Source organism: Nyctereutes procyonoides, unplaced genomic scaffold, assembly GCF_905146905.1.
Source record: "Nyctereutes procyonoides isolate TBG_1078 unplaced genomic scaffold, NYPRO_anot_genome, whole genome shotgun sequence".
NCBI lineage: Eukaryota > Metazoa > Chordata > Mammalia > Carnivora > Canidae > Nyctereutes > Nyctereutes procyonoides.
In genome coordinates, this window is record NW_026575024.1 from 44,524,619 (window position 1) to 44,538,972 (window position 14,354).

At 45.1% G+C, this 14,354-nt stretch overlaps 1 protein-coding gene across 9 annotated transcripts in view; it reads left to right on the plus strand.

The window, feature by feature from the left end:
• The window catches only part of RIN2 (Ras and Rab interactor 2), a 213,502-nt gene extending 202,720 nt beyond the window's left edge, over positions 1-10,782 (plus strand). For all 9 annotated transcript variants that reach the window (XM_055344961.1, XM_055344968.1, XM_055345003.1 and 6 more), the window contains 3 exons: positions 34-165; positions 5,506-5,669; positions 8,926-10,782. In XM_055344961.1, coding sequence (XP_055200936.1) covers positions 34-165; positions 5,506-5,669; positions 8,926-9,249 — 620 coding nt within the window. In that variant the 3' untranslated portion in view covers positions 9,250-10,782. The remainder of the gene's footprint in view (positions 1-33; positions 166-5,505; positions 5,670-8,925) is intronic.
• Positions 10,783-14,354: the final 3,572 nt, after the last annotated feature.

Consider the following 14,354-nt stretch of genomic DNA (forward strand, 5'->3'; position numbering starts at 1 on the left):
ATATTCCCATCTTCCCCTTTCTTCTGATCCCAGGGAGGATGTATGGAGCTGATGATTTTTTACCAGTCCTGACCTACGTCATAGCTCAGTGTGACATGTTGGAACTGGACACTGAAATTGAGTACATGATGGAGCTCTTAGACCCATCACTCTTACATGGAGAAGGTAACAATCACTTGATGACATGGGAGGAATTGGGGTACCTTTTTTTGGTTTTGTTTCCATCTTGTTTTCCTTTTTTTTTCCTCAAAGATTTTATTTATTTATTTCAGAGAGAGCATGAGTGGGGGCAGGGCCAGAGGGAGAGGGAGAAGGAGAAGCAGACTCCCCACTGAGCAGGAAACCTGGTGTGGGGCTCCATCCCAGGACCCTGGGATCATGACCTGGGCCAAGGGCAGATGCTTAACCAACTGAGCCACCCAGGTGCCCCTTACTTTTTTTTCTTGAAGTGAAATTGACATAGCATCAAATTGGCTATTTTAAAGTGAACGATTCAATGGCATTTAGTACCTTCACAGTTTGGTGCTGTCCACCACCTCTCTTTTACCCCAAATAAATAAGAGATTTTCATCACCCCAAGATAAAACCCCGTGCCCATCCAACAGTCATGTGAGTGCCTTTTTGACATTATAAGGGTTAACCATATTTTTAATTTCTTTTTCGATTTAAAAGAATGTGCTTTTTTCTAGTTATAAAAGCAATACCTATTCATTGTAGAAAATATGGAAAAGTCAGAAAACCACAAAAATAGAACCCACCCATAAATATACTTTACCTAGAATGGTTAATTGCGATAAAAAATACCATTGAATAGAAAAAAAAATGAGTATTTTAAAAAAGAAATGGTTTCCTTGAGAAAGAAGGGAGGTATAAACTTTTGTTAGAGAATATTTTCACTACCAGATGAACATCCTGCTGTTCAACCAGTGAGACGGACGAAGGCTGGCCTTTTGTTTTCATCTGTTTAAAAAATGTTGTTTTCAAGATGAAAACAGCATTGATTTTCTTTTCTATTTAAATAATTGTATCTGCTCACTCTTAAAACTGCAGTGGAGTACAATCTGAGCAGTTTGCTTTCAACTTACCTTGTCATTTCAGTCTCCTTGTATCTGCCTGACCGTGACATGTCTTAGCAGAAATTCCTTCTCCTTATACATCGGTTAGGTATTTTATCCTGGAAATAATTGGGATGTTCGCCATTGTGTTGCCCAGCCTTGAAAAGCAGAAATAACTGGGGCTCTTATGTGAGCTGTCCTTTTAAAGGAGAACGCATCAGGGTCTTTGCATTGTGAATCCTGTTAATCCATTTTCATGAGCCCAGATGGACCCTAAGTGGTGAATTGGTGCATAGAACTGGGTTTTTGTTTTTTGTTTTTTTTCCTTTCTCTGCTGAGTTTTAGCCTGGCCTTGAGTAGAGAGATCCATGTGCTGATAGGCTTCTACAGGGAATGCATCACACTGGTATTTTCCCTGGAGGGAGACTGAAGTATATTGTTACCCCTAGAATGTGTCCCTTAGTCCCCTAAGTCCTCAGTGCTTGGCTTTTTTTTTTTTCAGAGGGTCTGTCCTCCCTGGAGACCCCGGAGGTACGAGGTATACCCTTCCCACCCCTTGAGTGATAGCGCTGACTCAGGATTAGTGATGAATATTTTTTCATCCTGTCCCTCCAGCCTGAAGAGATATCAATGAACCTCTTTGATCCCTTTACCCCCTCCCCCATCTACCCCTCCCCTCAGTAATATTCACCACCCTGGAACCAGACATTCCATGATGACCCACCAAGATCCTGCCTGGAGCTTTCCGGCCTGCTTTGCCTTGGCATTTAAAAGGAGAGGGGAAAGCTTGTGGTTTTGTCCAACGACTAATAGAAGCATAGTTTGTCTCCATGCCCTGCTTTACTTTCTTCTATTGTTGTTCTTTTTTTTTAAGATTTTATTTATTTATTCATGAGAGACACAGAGAGAGAGAGAGAGGCAGAGACACAGGCAGAGGGAGAAGCAGGCCCCATGCAGGGAGCCCGATGTGGCGCCAGATCACAGATCCCCGGACCACACCGTGAGCCGAAGGACGCTCAACTGCTGAGCCACCCAGGCGTCCCTCCTTTCTTCTGTTGTATTTTTATTACTATTTCATATGCATCTGAGCGTTGTTTTAGCTGTTTTGAGCCCTAATCCTGCTTAATTCTAGAAATGAGTACATCAAACTCTTGGAGCTTTGGGGAACGGGCATGTCAGTTTCACTGAGAAAGTGACCATTCTGTTGCTGACAATGTATGTTTCAGGCAAACACATGCTTACGTCCTGCTTACGTGTACTTGTTTTATTTTCTTCTGTTTTGTTTTTCACAGCAACTGGAAATTATTTAATGTATTTCATTTTAGCCTGTCTTTATATAATAAAGAGTTGATCAGTTTGTAAATATGTGATTTAAACCATGGTTGACTTACAAATGTCGCTGCAATTTTTTAGAAAACATAGTCCCTGATATATGTTAAACACCTACTCAGAAAGCCCGGGTGAGCCAGTGGGCATGTGCTTTGTGTAAAGATGGAAGAAGTAGGGCAATCCATCATTTCTTTCAGGTGGACAATTTACTGTCCTAATAAGGAAGGGAGCACAATGGAAATACACCTGAACTGTTTTACTGCAGTAATTTTTCATATCTGAGATTGTATTATTTAATATTTTTAATAAGATTTTAAAAATAAATGACAAAGATATTAAAAAAAAAAAAGGACGCCAAAGGGACGGAGACAGCCACTTCCTGCCACCGTTCCCAGCGACCCTCCAGAGCGAGGCACTGCCCTGGGCACCGTTTTGGTGACAGATGGGCAGGTGGCTGTCCTCACCTCCAGGAATCACGCATGAAAGAAAGACCAGGACCCAGAGAGGGAACGTAGGGGGCAGCCGGTGAGCTTGCGTTTCAGCTAGAGCCTGCCTCCACCTCACCGTGTTGCTCCTTGGCTTCTTGCCTCGGGACAAATGGCGGGCGGACAGGTTGGCGGCGGTTACAGACCCGGCCCGGCCCGGCCGTCAGGGATCTGAAGCTCCGCAGGCCGGGCCCGGAGGAAGACGTGCGTTACCAGCCCAGTCCTCTGCGGCCTGCCCGAAGCCCTCTTTGCTTTTCGGGGCAGCAACCCGCATCTCTTTTCTGCTGTTTAAGCAGCTAGTTTCATTTACAGAAAAGGCGTCATTGCAGTGCACGGCTCTTGTGGCAGGGTTAGAGTTTTGCTGAAATGTAACCCTTCCTCTAATTGCATCCACATGTTTCAAAGTGTGGTCAACTTTGGGCTTCCAGAATTTTAAGCTTTCTCCTTAATGCCCGGAACAGATCAGAGCTATGGAGTCTGAAATTTGACTTCCAGAGGGAACACCCTCCCTCCCAAACTTGACTGCATTTGGTCCCTTCAAATCCCAGTTCCAATACTAATACCTCCACGCAGCCTTTCTTGAACACTGACGTCCCTGTTGATTGCACTGGAAAACCTCTCTGTAGCATTTAAATTCTGCCCATTGAATTTCATACTCAGTCATGTGCTGATTTGTTCATGGGGCAAATATTTAATAAAAATCAGCTATTAATACAGAATTCTATACTAACATGTGGGAGGTTCCATAAGGAACTTGCATCCCCATGGTTGGGCCATTAAGCTCTGCAGGTGACTCTAAGCAGGTATCCCATTGTATGCATGGGACCTGTATTGCCCAGAGTGGGCTAGATGATGCTATGATAAATCATAACTCGCCCATAGCTCTGTCAGTGACCTGAAAACCACAAAGGTGTGTTCCTTTCTAAGTTGCATGTCCGATGCAGTTTGCAGAGGGCTGTGCTCATTTCTCAGATGGTGGATCACTTGCCACCTCAAATTTTTTTTAAGATTTTTATTTATTTATTCATGAGAGACATAGAGAGAGAGAGAGGCAGAGACAGAGGCAGAGGGAGAAGCAGGCTTCCTGCAGGAAGTCCGATGCAGGATTCGATCCCAGGACCTCAGGATCACGTCCTGAGCCAAAGACAGACGCTCAACCACTGAGCCACCCAGGTGCCTACCACCTCAAATGTTCTCATTTGTTGACCAGAGAGAAAATTCTTCAGACTCTTACATTAGCAGCTAAATATTTTGGCCATTAACAAAACTCATTTAACCACAACTAACTTCAAATCCTGCATGAATAAACCCACTGTACCTGTTTTCTTTAATAAATTCATAAACTTCTGTAAAGCAGGGACTCAGATTCTGTTTCTTACAAACCTACCCTCTGCTCTATACCAAATTTGGGCTCACAATAGAAATTCAGTAGATATTTTGACAAAAGTGTCTCTCAAGTTAAAATATGCTAAGCCCAGGCCCCTGGGTGGTTCGATGGTTGAGCATCTGCCTTTGACTCAAGTTGTGATCCCAGGGCCCTGAGATCGAGTCCTGCATCGGAGCCTGCTTCTCCTTCTGCCTATGTCTCTGTGTGTCTCTCATGAATAAATAAATAAATCTTAAAAATAATAATAATAAAATATGCTGAGCCCAATTAGGGAATTTTTAATAAACATTGGGGGCGCCCCCTCGTGGTCCACTAGCGTGGCGTTTACAAGTTCCACCAAAGGCATCTAATTATAGTTTAGGACAAAGTTCTGAACCCACTTACAGGCATCTTATGGTGTTGCAAGTCTTTTAATACTCGCTAAACATAAGAAATCATTCGTAAATGCACTCACTTTCTGTCACTTGTGAATTATTTTTTCCTAAATGTCATGTTGCATTAGCCCCCAAGATACAAGAAACACACTTGTATCCTGTGCAGTTCTTTCAAAGTGTAGAGTTTACTTAAAACTTAGAATATATGAATTCCTAAAAGGAAAACCCGAAAGTGAATATTGCCAAGACGTGTGTGGACTCCTGTTCCACAGTAAATGATTCAGGCCTGGAGTGCTTGACCTCACCACGCTCCAGCGTCTCCTTGCCTCCATCAGACCTAGTGCCCTGATCTTTCCCAACAAAGCACTTCCACATTCGCACTGAAATAAGGGCAGCCCGGGTGGCTCAGCAGTTTAGTGCCTGCCTTTAGCCCTGGGTGTGATCCTGGAGACCCGGGATCAAGTCCCGCATCGGACTCCCCGTGTGGAGCCTGCTTCTCCCTCTGCCTGTGTCTCTGCCTCTCTCTCTGTGTGTCTCTCATGAATAAATAAATTTAAAATAATAATCTAGAGATTTTGTATGTCTTGCCCCAGTAGTAGAATGGGAATTCCGTCCATGAAAACAGGCGCCCTCAGCCTGGCCCCACAGCACCCCCCAGCACTGGCACAGGCAGTGGGGTGGGGTGGGGGGGTCCCCAGTACATGCATAGGATGAAGAGATGCATGGATGGAGGAAGGTAGGAAGGACTTGAACTTCTGGTCCCAGGGGGAAACCCATATGAAGACAATAGGAAGCATGACCTTGCTTCTGCTGTCCTCACCTGTCATCACCAGCATATGAACTCCTGGAAAACTCATTCTTTCTGCCCTTTCTAGGAGGTTATTACTTGACAAGTGCCTACGGGGCACTTTCTCTGATAAAGAATTTCCAAGAAGAACAGGCTGCTCGACTGCTCAGCTCAGAGACCAGGGACACCCTGAGGCAGTGGCACAAACGGAGAACCACCAATCGAACCATCCCCTCAGTGGACGACTTTCAGGTAAGTAGCTGGCAGGGGCGCCTCGGGGCTGAAGTGCCACCCAGCCCTCCAGGGAGGCACACACAGCACAGCGCACAGGGCTCAGGGCGCCTGAGGTCCCCCCTTTGTTAGATCATCCGGCGGAAAAGGGATATTTTAAACCACCCTCTGACCTTGTTGTTTCACTTCTCAGTTTTCTTTGAATTAAAAAAGAAAATACATGGGGGTTTGGTGCAAGTTTTGCTGCCATTAAGAAAACAAAGTCAGGGGGCGGCCTGGGTGGCTCAGCGGTTTAGCACCACTTTCAGCCCAGGGCCTGATCCTGGAGACCCGGGATCGAGTCCCACGTCAGGCTCTCTGCATGGAGCCTGCTTCTCCCTCTGCCTGTGTCTCTGCCTCTCTCTCTCTCTCTCTCTCCTCTGTCTCTCATGAATAAATAAAATTTATTTAAAAAAAAAGAAAACAAAGTCAGATTAAGTGGAGATTTCTCTCAGAATGTGCAGCAGGGATGCAGAACACCTGAGCAGACAGGAAGTTAAAAAGAAGGAAGCTCTTGGCTCAGGCGGTGGGTATTTTGTTTGATTCGGCCAGTGGAGTGGGAGTGTTAGGCATCGTAGTTGACCTGGTGTCCCTGAGAAGAGGGAGAGGTGCAGAGATGTGTTCTCTATTCTTTTTCTCCATCCGCCCCCTCAGAATGGAAGACATCAGGATCCGATTGGCAGCATCAGCTCTACAACCAGTTAGTTGGGACCAGAGTTGCAGAGTAATCATCTGAGCCAAATCCCGCCTAGATCCCCATCCAGAGTTTTCCATGGCCATGAGCTAGAAGTGTGGCCAAAGAGCTGGTTTCTCAGGGAGGAAAGGCAGATTAAGGCTGCAGACTTCTTGCCCAATACAACTCTTGATTTGCTCATAGTCAGTGACATTATGAATAATTTTGCAAATGTCTTTGAATAGTACTTTCAAAGTTTCGAACCGAATTATAAAACCGGGCTATGTTTTGTTGCTATGTGTCACGTGGTGAATTTCCAAGCAGGGCAGATTAGTCTCTGTGTCTGGACTCTCCTTTTTTGCCTCTTTGTCTTCTTGATGCTCTGAAAATACTCAGAGGTGTCTCTGGTTCAAAGTCAGCTGTTGTGGAAAGGCAAGATTAGCAAGTCTTTCTCCAAGATAGCACTATTCTCAGAAATACATCCCCAAGCACAGAACTACAAAGAATGCCTGCTGCCTCCCTCCCTCATCCCCTTGAAAGGGTTGTTGAAGAGCTATTCACGTGTCAAGTGATTTAGCACATGCAGGCTCTTGGGATACTGTGATATGGGCTGGTGTCAGGAGGATTTCTGAGGTCCTACAGCCTCTGAGGAGAAGAACAGAGGAAATGAGAAAAGCTCATGTTTCCATTTCCCCGCTGGCCACCAGCCCCTCCTCCATCTGGAGCTGCTAACGGGAGACACTGGCCTCTGTCTACCTGGGATACGCACACCTTTTTTTTTTTTTTTTTTTTTTTAATGGGCAGAACCTTTATTTCCTAACCCACTCCTTGGATCTCTGTCAGAATAAAGAACAGAGGCACAATAGGTAGAATGCCAAGTAAACCCTTCTTAAGCAATCCAGAACCCAGCTGAGACCGCACACCTGTACTCTTCATAGCAGTCCCTTTTCACACACCAGACAGAAGGGGAAGCCCGACGGGGAGGCCCACTTGCGCAGATTCAGGTCTTGTTGGGGATGTTGAGCAGTTACAAGAGGCTCTTCAGAGAAGGTAAAGCCATTCTTAGATAGTCATGCCTGGAAAATAGCTTGCTCCGCAGATCTTCAGGACCAAGTGTCTCGAACCCTTCTTCGGGGTCGTGGGCCACAGCTGGAGCTTGATATAACCCAAGAAATGACTTGTCAGTGCTCAGCTTGGTTGTAAAAGGGAAAACTCAGAAGCAAAGTTCCACTTGGAGCCCCTAAGTCAGGGACACAGACACACTCAATGGTCTCCTCACACTGGAGAGATGGCACACAGCATGATGGTGAAAATGCCAGAGCACTGGCCTTCCCACTTACGAGCTGAGGCAAGTTACTTAGCTTTTCTGTGCCGCAGTTTCTTCACTGAGTAAGTGGGGATGGTGTAGACTTCATTACAAAGTTCTCTTCAGGAGTCTGTGGGTTAATGCACACCAAGCGTGTGAGACAAATGTTGGGGGCAGTAGGCTGGGAGAAAATGGAACATGTGTGTACAAATTCAGGTGTTCAGATCCAAGGTTGTCAGAGCTATCCAACATGTGCAGAGCTCACCGTCCTTCCCAGGGGCTTTTCCTTCCATCCGCCAATAAACCCTCAAGGTAATCCTGTGGAACTCTGGGCTGAGAGCACCTTCCCTTCACTCCTGAGTTGGGGCGCCAGATTTGGGAGAGGGAAACATTTGTTTTCTGTCCAGGCATTCTCGATGCTATCTGGTAACCTCATTCCTGACAAAGTGGAAAGCGAGAAAGATCCCAGAGAGCCTGGCACGAGTGTTGGGTTCTTTGCAGCTTGACCAGGCTCTGTGTGCGTGAGCTCACACTAGGTTTACTGTGTGCCGAGGTGGCCGGTGCCCAGTGCTGTTGGCAGACCCATGCCTGCAAGAATTCTCTTTTATTTCCCTGCAACAAAGCCTCGTTGCAAAGCCAACATTCTCCTTTGCTGACTTTTTCCACATCACCCTCGGATTCGTCTGGACCACATGAGGTTGCCACTTGGGGAGGTGAAAAATGTTCAAATATCAGCTCTATCTTGTGGTCCTGTGTAATAGTCTTGGCCTTTGTTTAGGCTTCATTAAAAGTAGTCCAAAGTGAGTATAGCACATGCTCTTGTGTCCTTGTGTTTTCAAAATGTCATCCTGTTGACTTCCAGTGTGGACTCTTCTGCTGGCTGGTTTCCTTTTCAAGCTGGGAATAAACCCGGCACAGGATCTGGTTCCCGTCCTTAACCAGAGCTTTCTTAACGAGGCTCTCCGAGGGGCACTAAAAGATCAGACCAGGGCTGCCAGACTTCCTACTCCTTGGATTCACACTGCATCCAAATACAGCAACCCAGTGCCTATAGAAGTTGTGCCTCCATTGTCCAAAATCAGGTCGGCCTCTGTCCTCATCACACCTGAGGCCTCACGTCCTGACGGGGGCTGTCCTGACAGGCCAGGGCCTGCAGCGGCTCACGAGTTAGACCTCTCCCTTGCATTATCACGCTGGCCTATTGCTCCATCTCGCTTCCTCTTCTGATGGGTCTCCAACATCTCTCTTTCCACCTGCAGAATTACCTCCGAGTTGCATTCCAGGAGGTCAACAGCGGCTGCACAGGGAAGACCCTCCTCGTGAGACCTTACGTGACCACTGAGGACGTGTGCCAGCTCTGTGCCGAGAAGTTTAAGGTGGGGGACCCTGAGGAGTACAGCCTCTTTCTCTTTGTTGATGAAACGTGGCAGCAACTGGCAGAGGACACCTACCCTCAAAAAATTAAGGCTGAGTTGCACAGCCGGCCACAACCCCACATCTTCCACTTTGTCTACAAGCGCATCAAGAATGATCCTTATGGTGTCATTTTCCAGAATGGGGAAGAAGATCTTACCACCTCATAAAAGAAACGAGACTCCCTGGCGGTGCATCCAAAGGGGGAGGTTAGGAACCTTGCCTTCTGGCTTCCACGTGCTTGTGCTTGAAAAGCAGTCACCTCCTCGGTTCAGTGACTGAGCCATCCACAGGCTGACTTGGCCAAGGGCGGCATCTTTAGCTGCATTGTCCAGGCAAGGTAGCTGAGGTTCATGAGACAATAGGATTCTCCTTCAGGGATGGGAGAATTGCATTTGATAGTTTAAGTGTCCCAAGATTGTGTGCCTAACCCCAGCCAGGTTCTAAGTTGGCTCACATGTATGTATATGTCCTGAATAAACGTTTAAGGTACAAGCTCTTCTCTTATAATTCAACGGCAGGCGTTTGACAAGACTGTCTGATGCAGTGCATCAGGTATGTCTCAGTTCTGTGGATGGCTCTGTCCTTCCTTCCTTTGTTCCTTTTCCTTTCTTTGCTTTCTTCTTTTTTCTTCTCCTTCTTCCTTTTTTTTTTTTTTTTTTTTTACAAAGAGCCTTTGTGTTTTATATATTTCATAGAAATTTTTATAGCAGTTGCAGGTAAACTGTCAGGAACTGGTTTTTAAAATATTTTTGTAACTTTAAAATATTCTATAATTATGCATGTGATTTTAACATTTAATATTCAAAAAAAATCTCTTGCTGGATTTGAGAGTATCACATTTTTTAAATGTCTCTCTTCTGTAACTGGATGTTTTGGCAACTTTGTGGGGAAAGACTGCTGGATTTCTTAAAGCAATGTATTACTGACACTGGCCACAGAATGCCTTTGGAAATCTGATGTACTGTTACCTTTTTCATGCTCAGTGGTATTGTGTTCTTTTGTGTTTTAACCAAGTGATGCTGAGGATCAGGAGAGAAATGAATGTAGAGAGAGGTTGTGACAGAAAAACACTCTAACAAAGGACTAAGCGGTGTAGTCTGCTGGTTCAGACTCCTGGAAGGAAGTGGTAAAAGGAAATGGAAGGATCCACTTCCTCTGAAAATACTGTAAATATGCAGTGAGATTTGGCAAAACCTATCCAATGTTATTTGCTTTTGGAAACAATTCTGAAAACCCCACGAGGAGGAAAAAAAATAAAGAGAACACTTTCCCCACCTTTTCCATATAAATCAAAACTAACAGCATCAAATTATTTGGGGGCAGAAACCATGTATGTATAATGTGACTTCCATTGAATTAAGTAGGATGCTGTTTCGAAAAGAGTTTGCAATGCCACCAAAAAGCCCATCTGTGTTATAAGAATGTATGGTGAAGTTAACCTCATGTCTTATGAGACCTGTTTGGGAGTGTACAAAGTATGAGGGTCCTGTATCAATGTGACACAGGTAGTCACAAGAACATGTCATTGTACTGTGTAAAGATGCGTAGTCATCTAATTTGGTTGGCTTTGTACCCTGTACCTTTTTTAGCTTTTGCTATACATCTAGAACCCTCAGCACACACTGTGTGTTGTACTTCCTTTTGTAAATGATTTTTTAAATGGAATTTTGCACATAATACATTGTAATACTGTATGATAATCATGTGTGAAGACTTTTGAAATAGTGAGTTGTGCTTTTTTGTCTTCAAGAAGTAGAGTATAATCATGCACCACACAATGTCATGCAAATGTGAAATGCACACCAGTGTTTGCAGTTAGATAATCCATAGAGAGGAAATGGAAAAGTTTGCATTTCTTCAGGAGCCCATATACTGATGTGAGGCAAAAGTCCAGGAGCAGAAGGAAAATATAGTGTTCCAATCTGAAAGGATTTCCAGTGTCATCTAAGACAGTCCGTGGCTTAGTCGGACCTAGAGAAAAATCACTGTTAATCAGAAGGGCCCTCAGACCACCCCCTACCATTCTTATGTGACCTCTGCAGTGTCCTGTCCAAAAGGGGAGTGAGTGCTCTTTCAAAAATTCAGCAGGACAGGCAGTCTTTTTTACCACCGTATTCCTAGTGTTGGAGCCATCCTGGCAGATAACAAGCGCTTGGTAAGTCCTTGTTTTTTGTTTTTTAAAGAATATTTATTTATTGACAAGAGACACACAGAGAGAGGCAGAGACACAGGGAGAAGCAGGCTCCTCACAGGGAGTCTGATGCAGGACTCGATCCCAGGACCCCAACATTATGCCCTGAGCCGAAGGCAGATGCTCAACCACTGAGCCACCCAGGAGTTCCTGATAAGTCCTTGTTGAGCGAACAAACTTTCTAACCCATCAGTAGGATGGATACTTAAAGATCAGAACAACAGTTAAATGAATGGCCTGCTTTTTATATTTACAATGAATTAAAAATCAGGACAGTTCAATCCAAATAGTTGTGCTCCCTACCCTCTAAATTTAGGTCACTTCTCCTTGTCCTTAGGAATCAGTGCACAGCCATTTAAAGCAAACCCCAACATCTGAATGGGAGGCAGCCTTCAGTGAGATGAGAGAGATCAAAATAGGAAAAAATCGTGTGAGCAGAAAAAAACATCACAAGACAGCCCCTGGTTTTGTCATTGGGCAATGCTTCCCTGCTAAAATTACAACATCACATGTGTCTTGACTTTTTTCCCCCCACGCAGACATTTCTCACTTCTCAAATTGCCAGGAAACAGATTTTGGTGAAGTTTGGAAGGAATAAGAGGAGAGTAAAAATATACATGATGAGTGGAGGGAGAAGAGAATGTATTTCCAAATCTAAAATTATGTTATAAAAGTTGAATGCTAGCCAGAAGGAAATACATACATACATATATATATATATGTTGCAGGCACTGCCAAATATTCCCCCCTCAGGGACACAGAATAGAAATAGAAACCTGATAAAGCAGTTCAGTATTATGTGGAAGTTACAACTTTAGATCTATAAGAAAACAAAAGGCAGGAAACCCAACCGTGAATGCGTTCATTCATAAATGTGACTTCACTTCCACTGGGCAGCTCTTATCTTCATCTGGAAGAGGCTAGAACTCAGAGCATTCTGGTTACCAACAGCGCTGCGGGGTCACTCCCTGAAAGTGGGAGAGAAATGGCACAGTGCATGGGACAGAGTATTTGAATCACCTGGCCGTATCTAATAGTGAAATCCTAAAAATCACCATTTTTCAGACCATGTTCATAATGGTGAATTTGAAACCAAAAGTGTTGTTGATTATTTAGTTAACCCCAACCACACTGGAAATGTGAAAAACTTACATCATGTTGCAGATTCGTGAGCAGACAATAAGAAAAAAAAGGGAGAGGCAGAGGGAGGAGGAGGCTCTTTAGTATTTGTCAGAGAACAGGTTTCTATTGGGAAAACATCTATTTTTCTCCAATATCAAAGGATGGGCAGCAGGTGGCACAGACTTTTCCCACGTGAACACCGACTCTGCCAGGAAGATGGACCTGGGAAGTGTTTGAAGATCATTGGGAGGGATCTGGTAGAGGTTGGATGGAGCAGAGGTGGATGGAGCGCTCCGCACAGACTGCCCTCGGGCACCAGCGCAGCGGGGAAAGCTGCCCCTTGGCTTGAAGGCAGGCAGCTGGGGGGACGCGGCGGCTCCTGGCTGCGCGGGGCCCTGGGGTCCGAGGCCCGCACGCGGCGGGCGTTTGCAACTGCATCGCAGAAATGAATCGGAGCATTTCCCTTGGCCGGTGCCAGCCCTTCTGTCCCTGTGACCGCCCTGGCCCTCGGGCTCCACGGGGAAGCGGCCCCTCCCGCGGCGAAGGCCGCTCCCCTCGGTGGCCGTTCTTGCTAAGCCGTCCAGGGGGACCGTGCGGTGAAGCCACGCCTGAGAGATGCCATACCGGTTTAGATCAAGACGCAGACCTGAAGATACAAACACACCTGCGAGAGAAGACCTTTCCTACGGCCACCATCACCCAACAGGTGGAGGCTCTCCCTCTTCCCCAGCTGGCCGAAGCCCAGGGGACGGCGCCTCTAGTGTGCCCTCACTCCAGGGAAATAGGAAGCAAATCACAGAGGCCGCTTTAAATTTTCTAGTAGCCACATTAAAAAAAGGAAAAAGAAGTAGGTAAGATGAAGACTAATATATGACCATGCTCTGAATAATGTGTTTGAAAAAGATGGTAGATTTAACTCATGACATCCCAAATATCAACAATTAATTTAATTATTAAGTTAATATTTTATACCGTCTTTGACATCTGGTGTACATTTGACACTCATTCCACAGCTCATTTCACACCAGCCACTTATTGAATGCTCAAAAGCCACACGTGGCTAGTGGCTCCCATGTTGAGTAGCGCAGTTCTAGCATATTAACTAGGAGTAGTTTAAAAGCTAAGAAATATGAGCGTGTGTGTATAGAAAATTTAAAAAGCATCCACCTTGTATCCATTACAAAAGACACATGCACACTGTCGAACAAGCACTTCTTACTGGCTGGGGTCGTAACAGCATCCTGGCTCATCCGAGTGCCACCGGCCAACAGGAACTCATCTGTGCCACATCAGAACACTGCCTGGCACCCACAAGCATATTAAATGTTAGTTGCTAATATCTTTACATATCATTAATGATCAATTTCTTTAAAATTTTTTCAGTGCTGTTCTTTGTACTTCTCTGCTTCTGTTATTACCTGTTGGCAAGTTTCTTATGAAATAGAATAAAGGCAGTACACCGGTCTCAAAGGTCTAAACAAAATATGTTGGGGTGAGATGCCTATCGTGGGAGGAAAAAAATAGAGTAGATGCCATCCTTGAACCTGTTGATGCTGATGAGAGGGGTAGTGGTGGCCGCTGTGCGTATGCAGGCACCTGTGTGTGCATGTGTGCACATATGTGTGGGAGGATTGGGAGTGTTTTCTCAGGATTCCCTTCTGGTTCAGAGTATCAACAGGGCCCATAGCCAGTAGGGAATTTTTTTTTTTTTTTTTTTTTTTTGCCAAGAAGGGTGAAGGGGAGGAAAGGAGGCTTGTCAGCTTCCAATCTGAGTGAGATGCTGAGAGGAACCATCTCTGCCCGCACAGAGACTACAGCAGCCCTTCCCAGGAAGGAATTATTACTTAAGTAGAAGCATAACTCTAGTCAGTGATTATTTCGACAGCTTCTCCACATTTTATTTATTATATTCACTTGTTTATTTAGATCTTTATATTAGCATGTATATCATTTAACAGG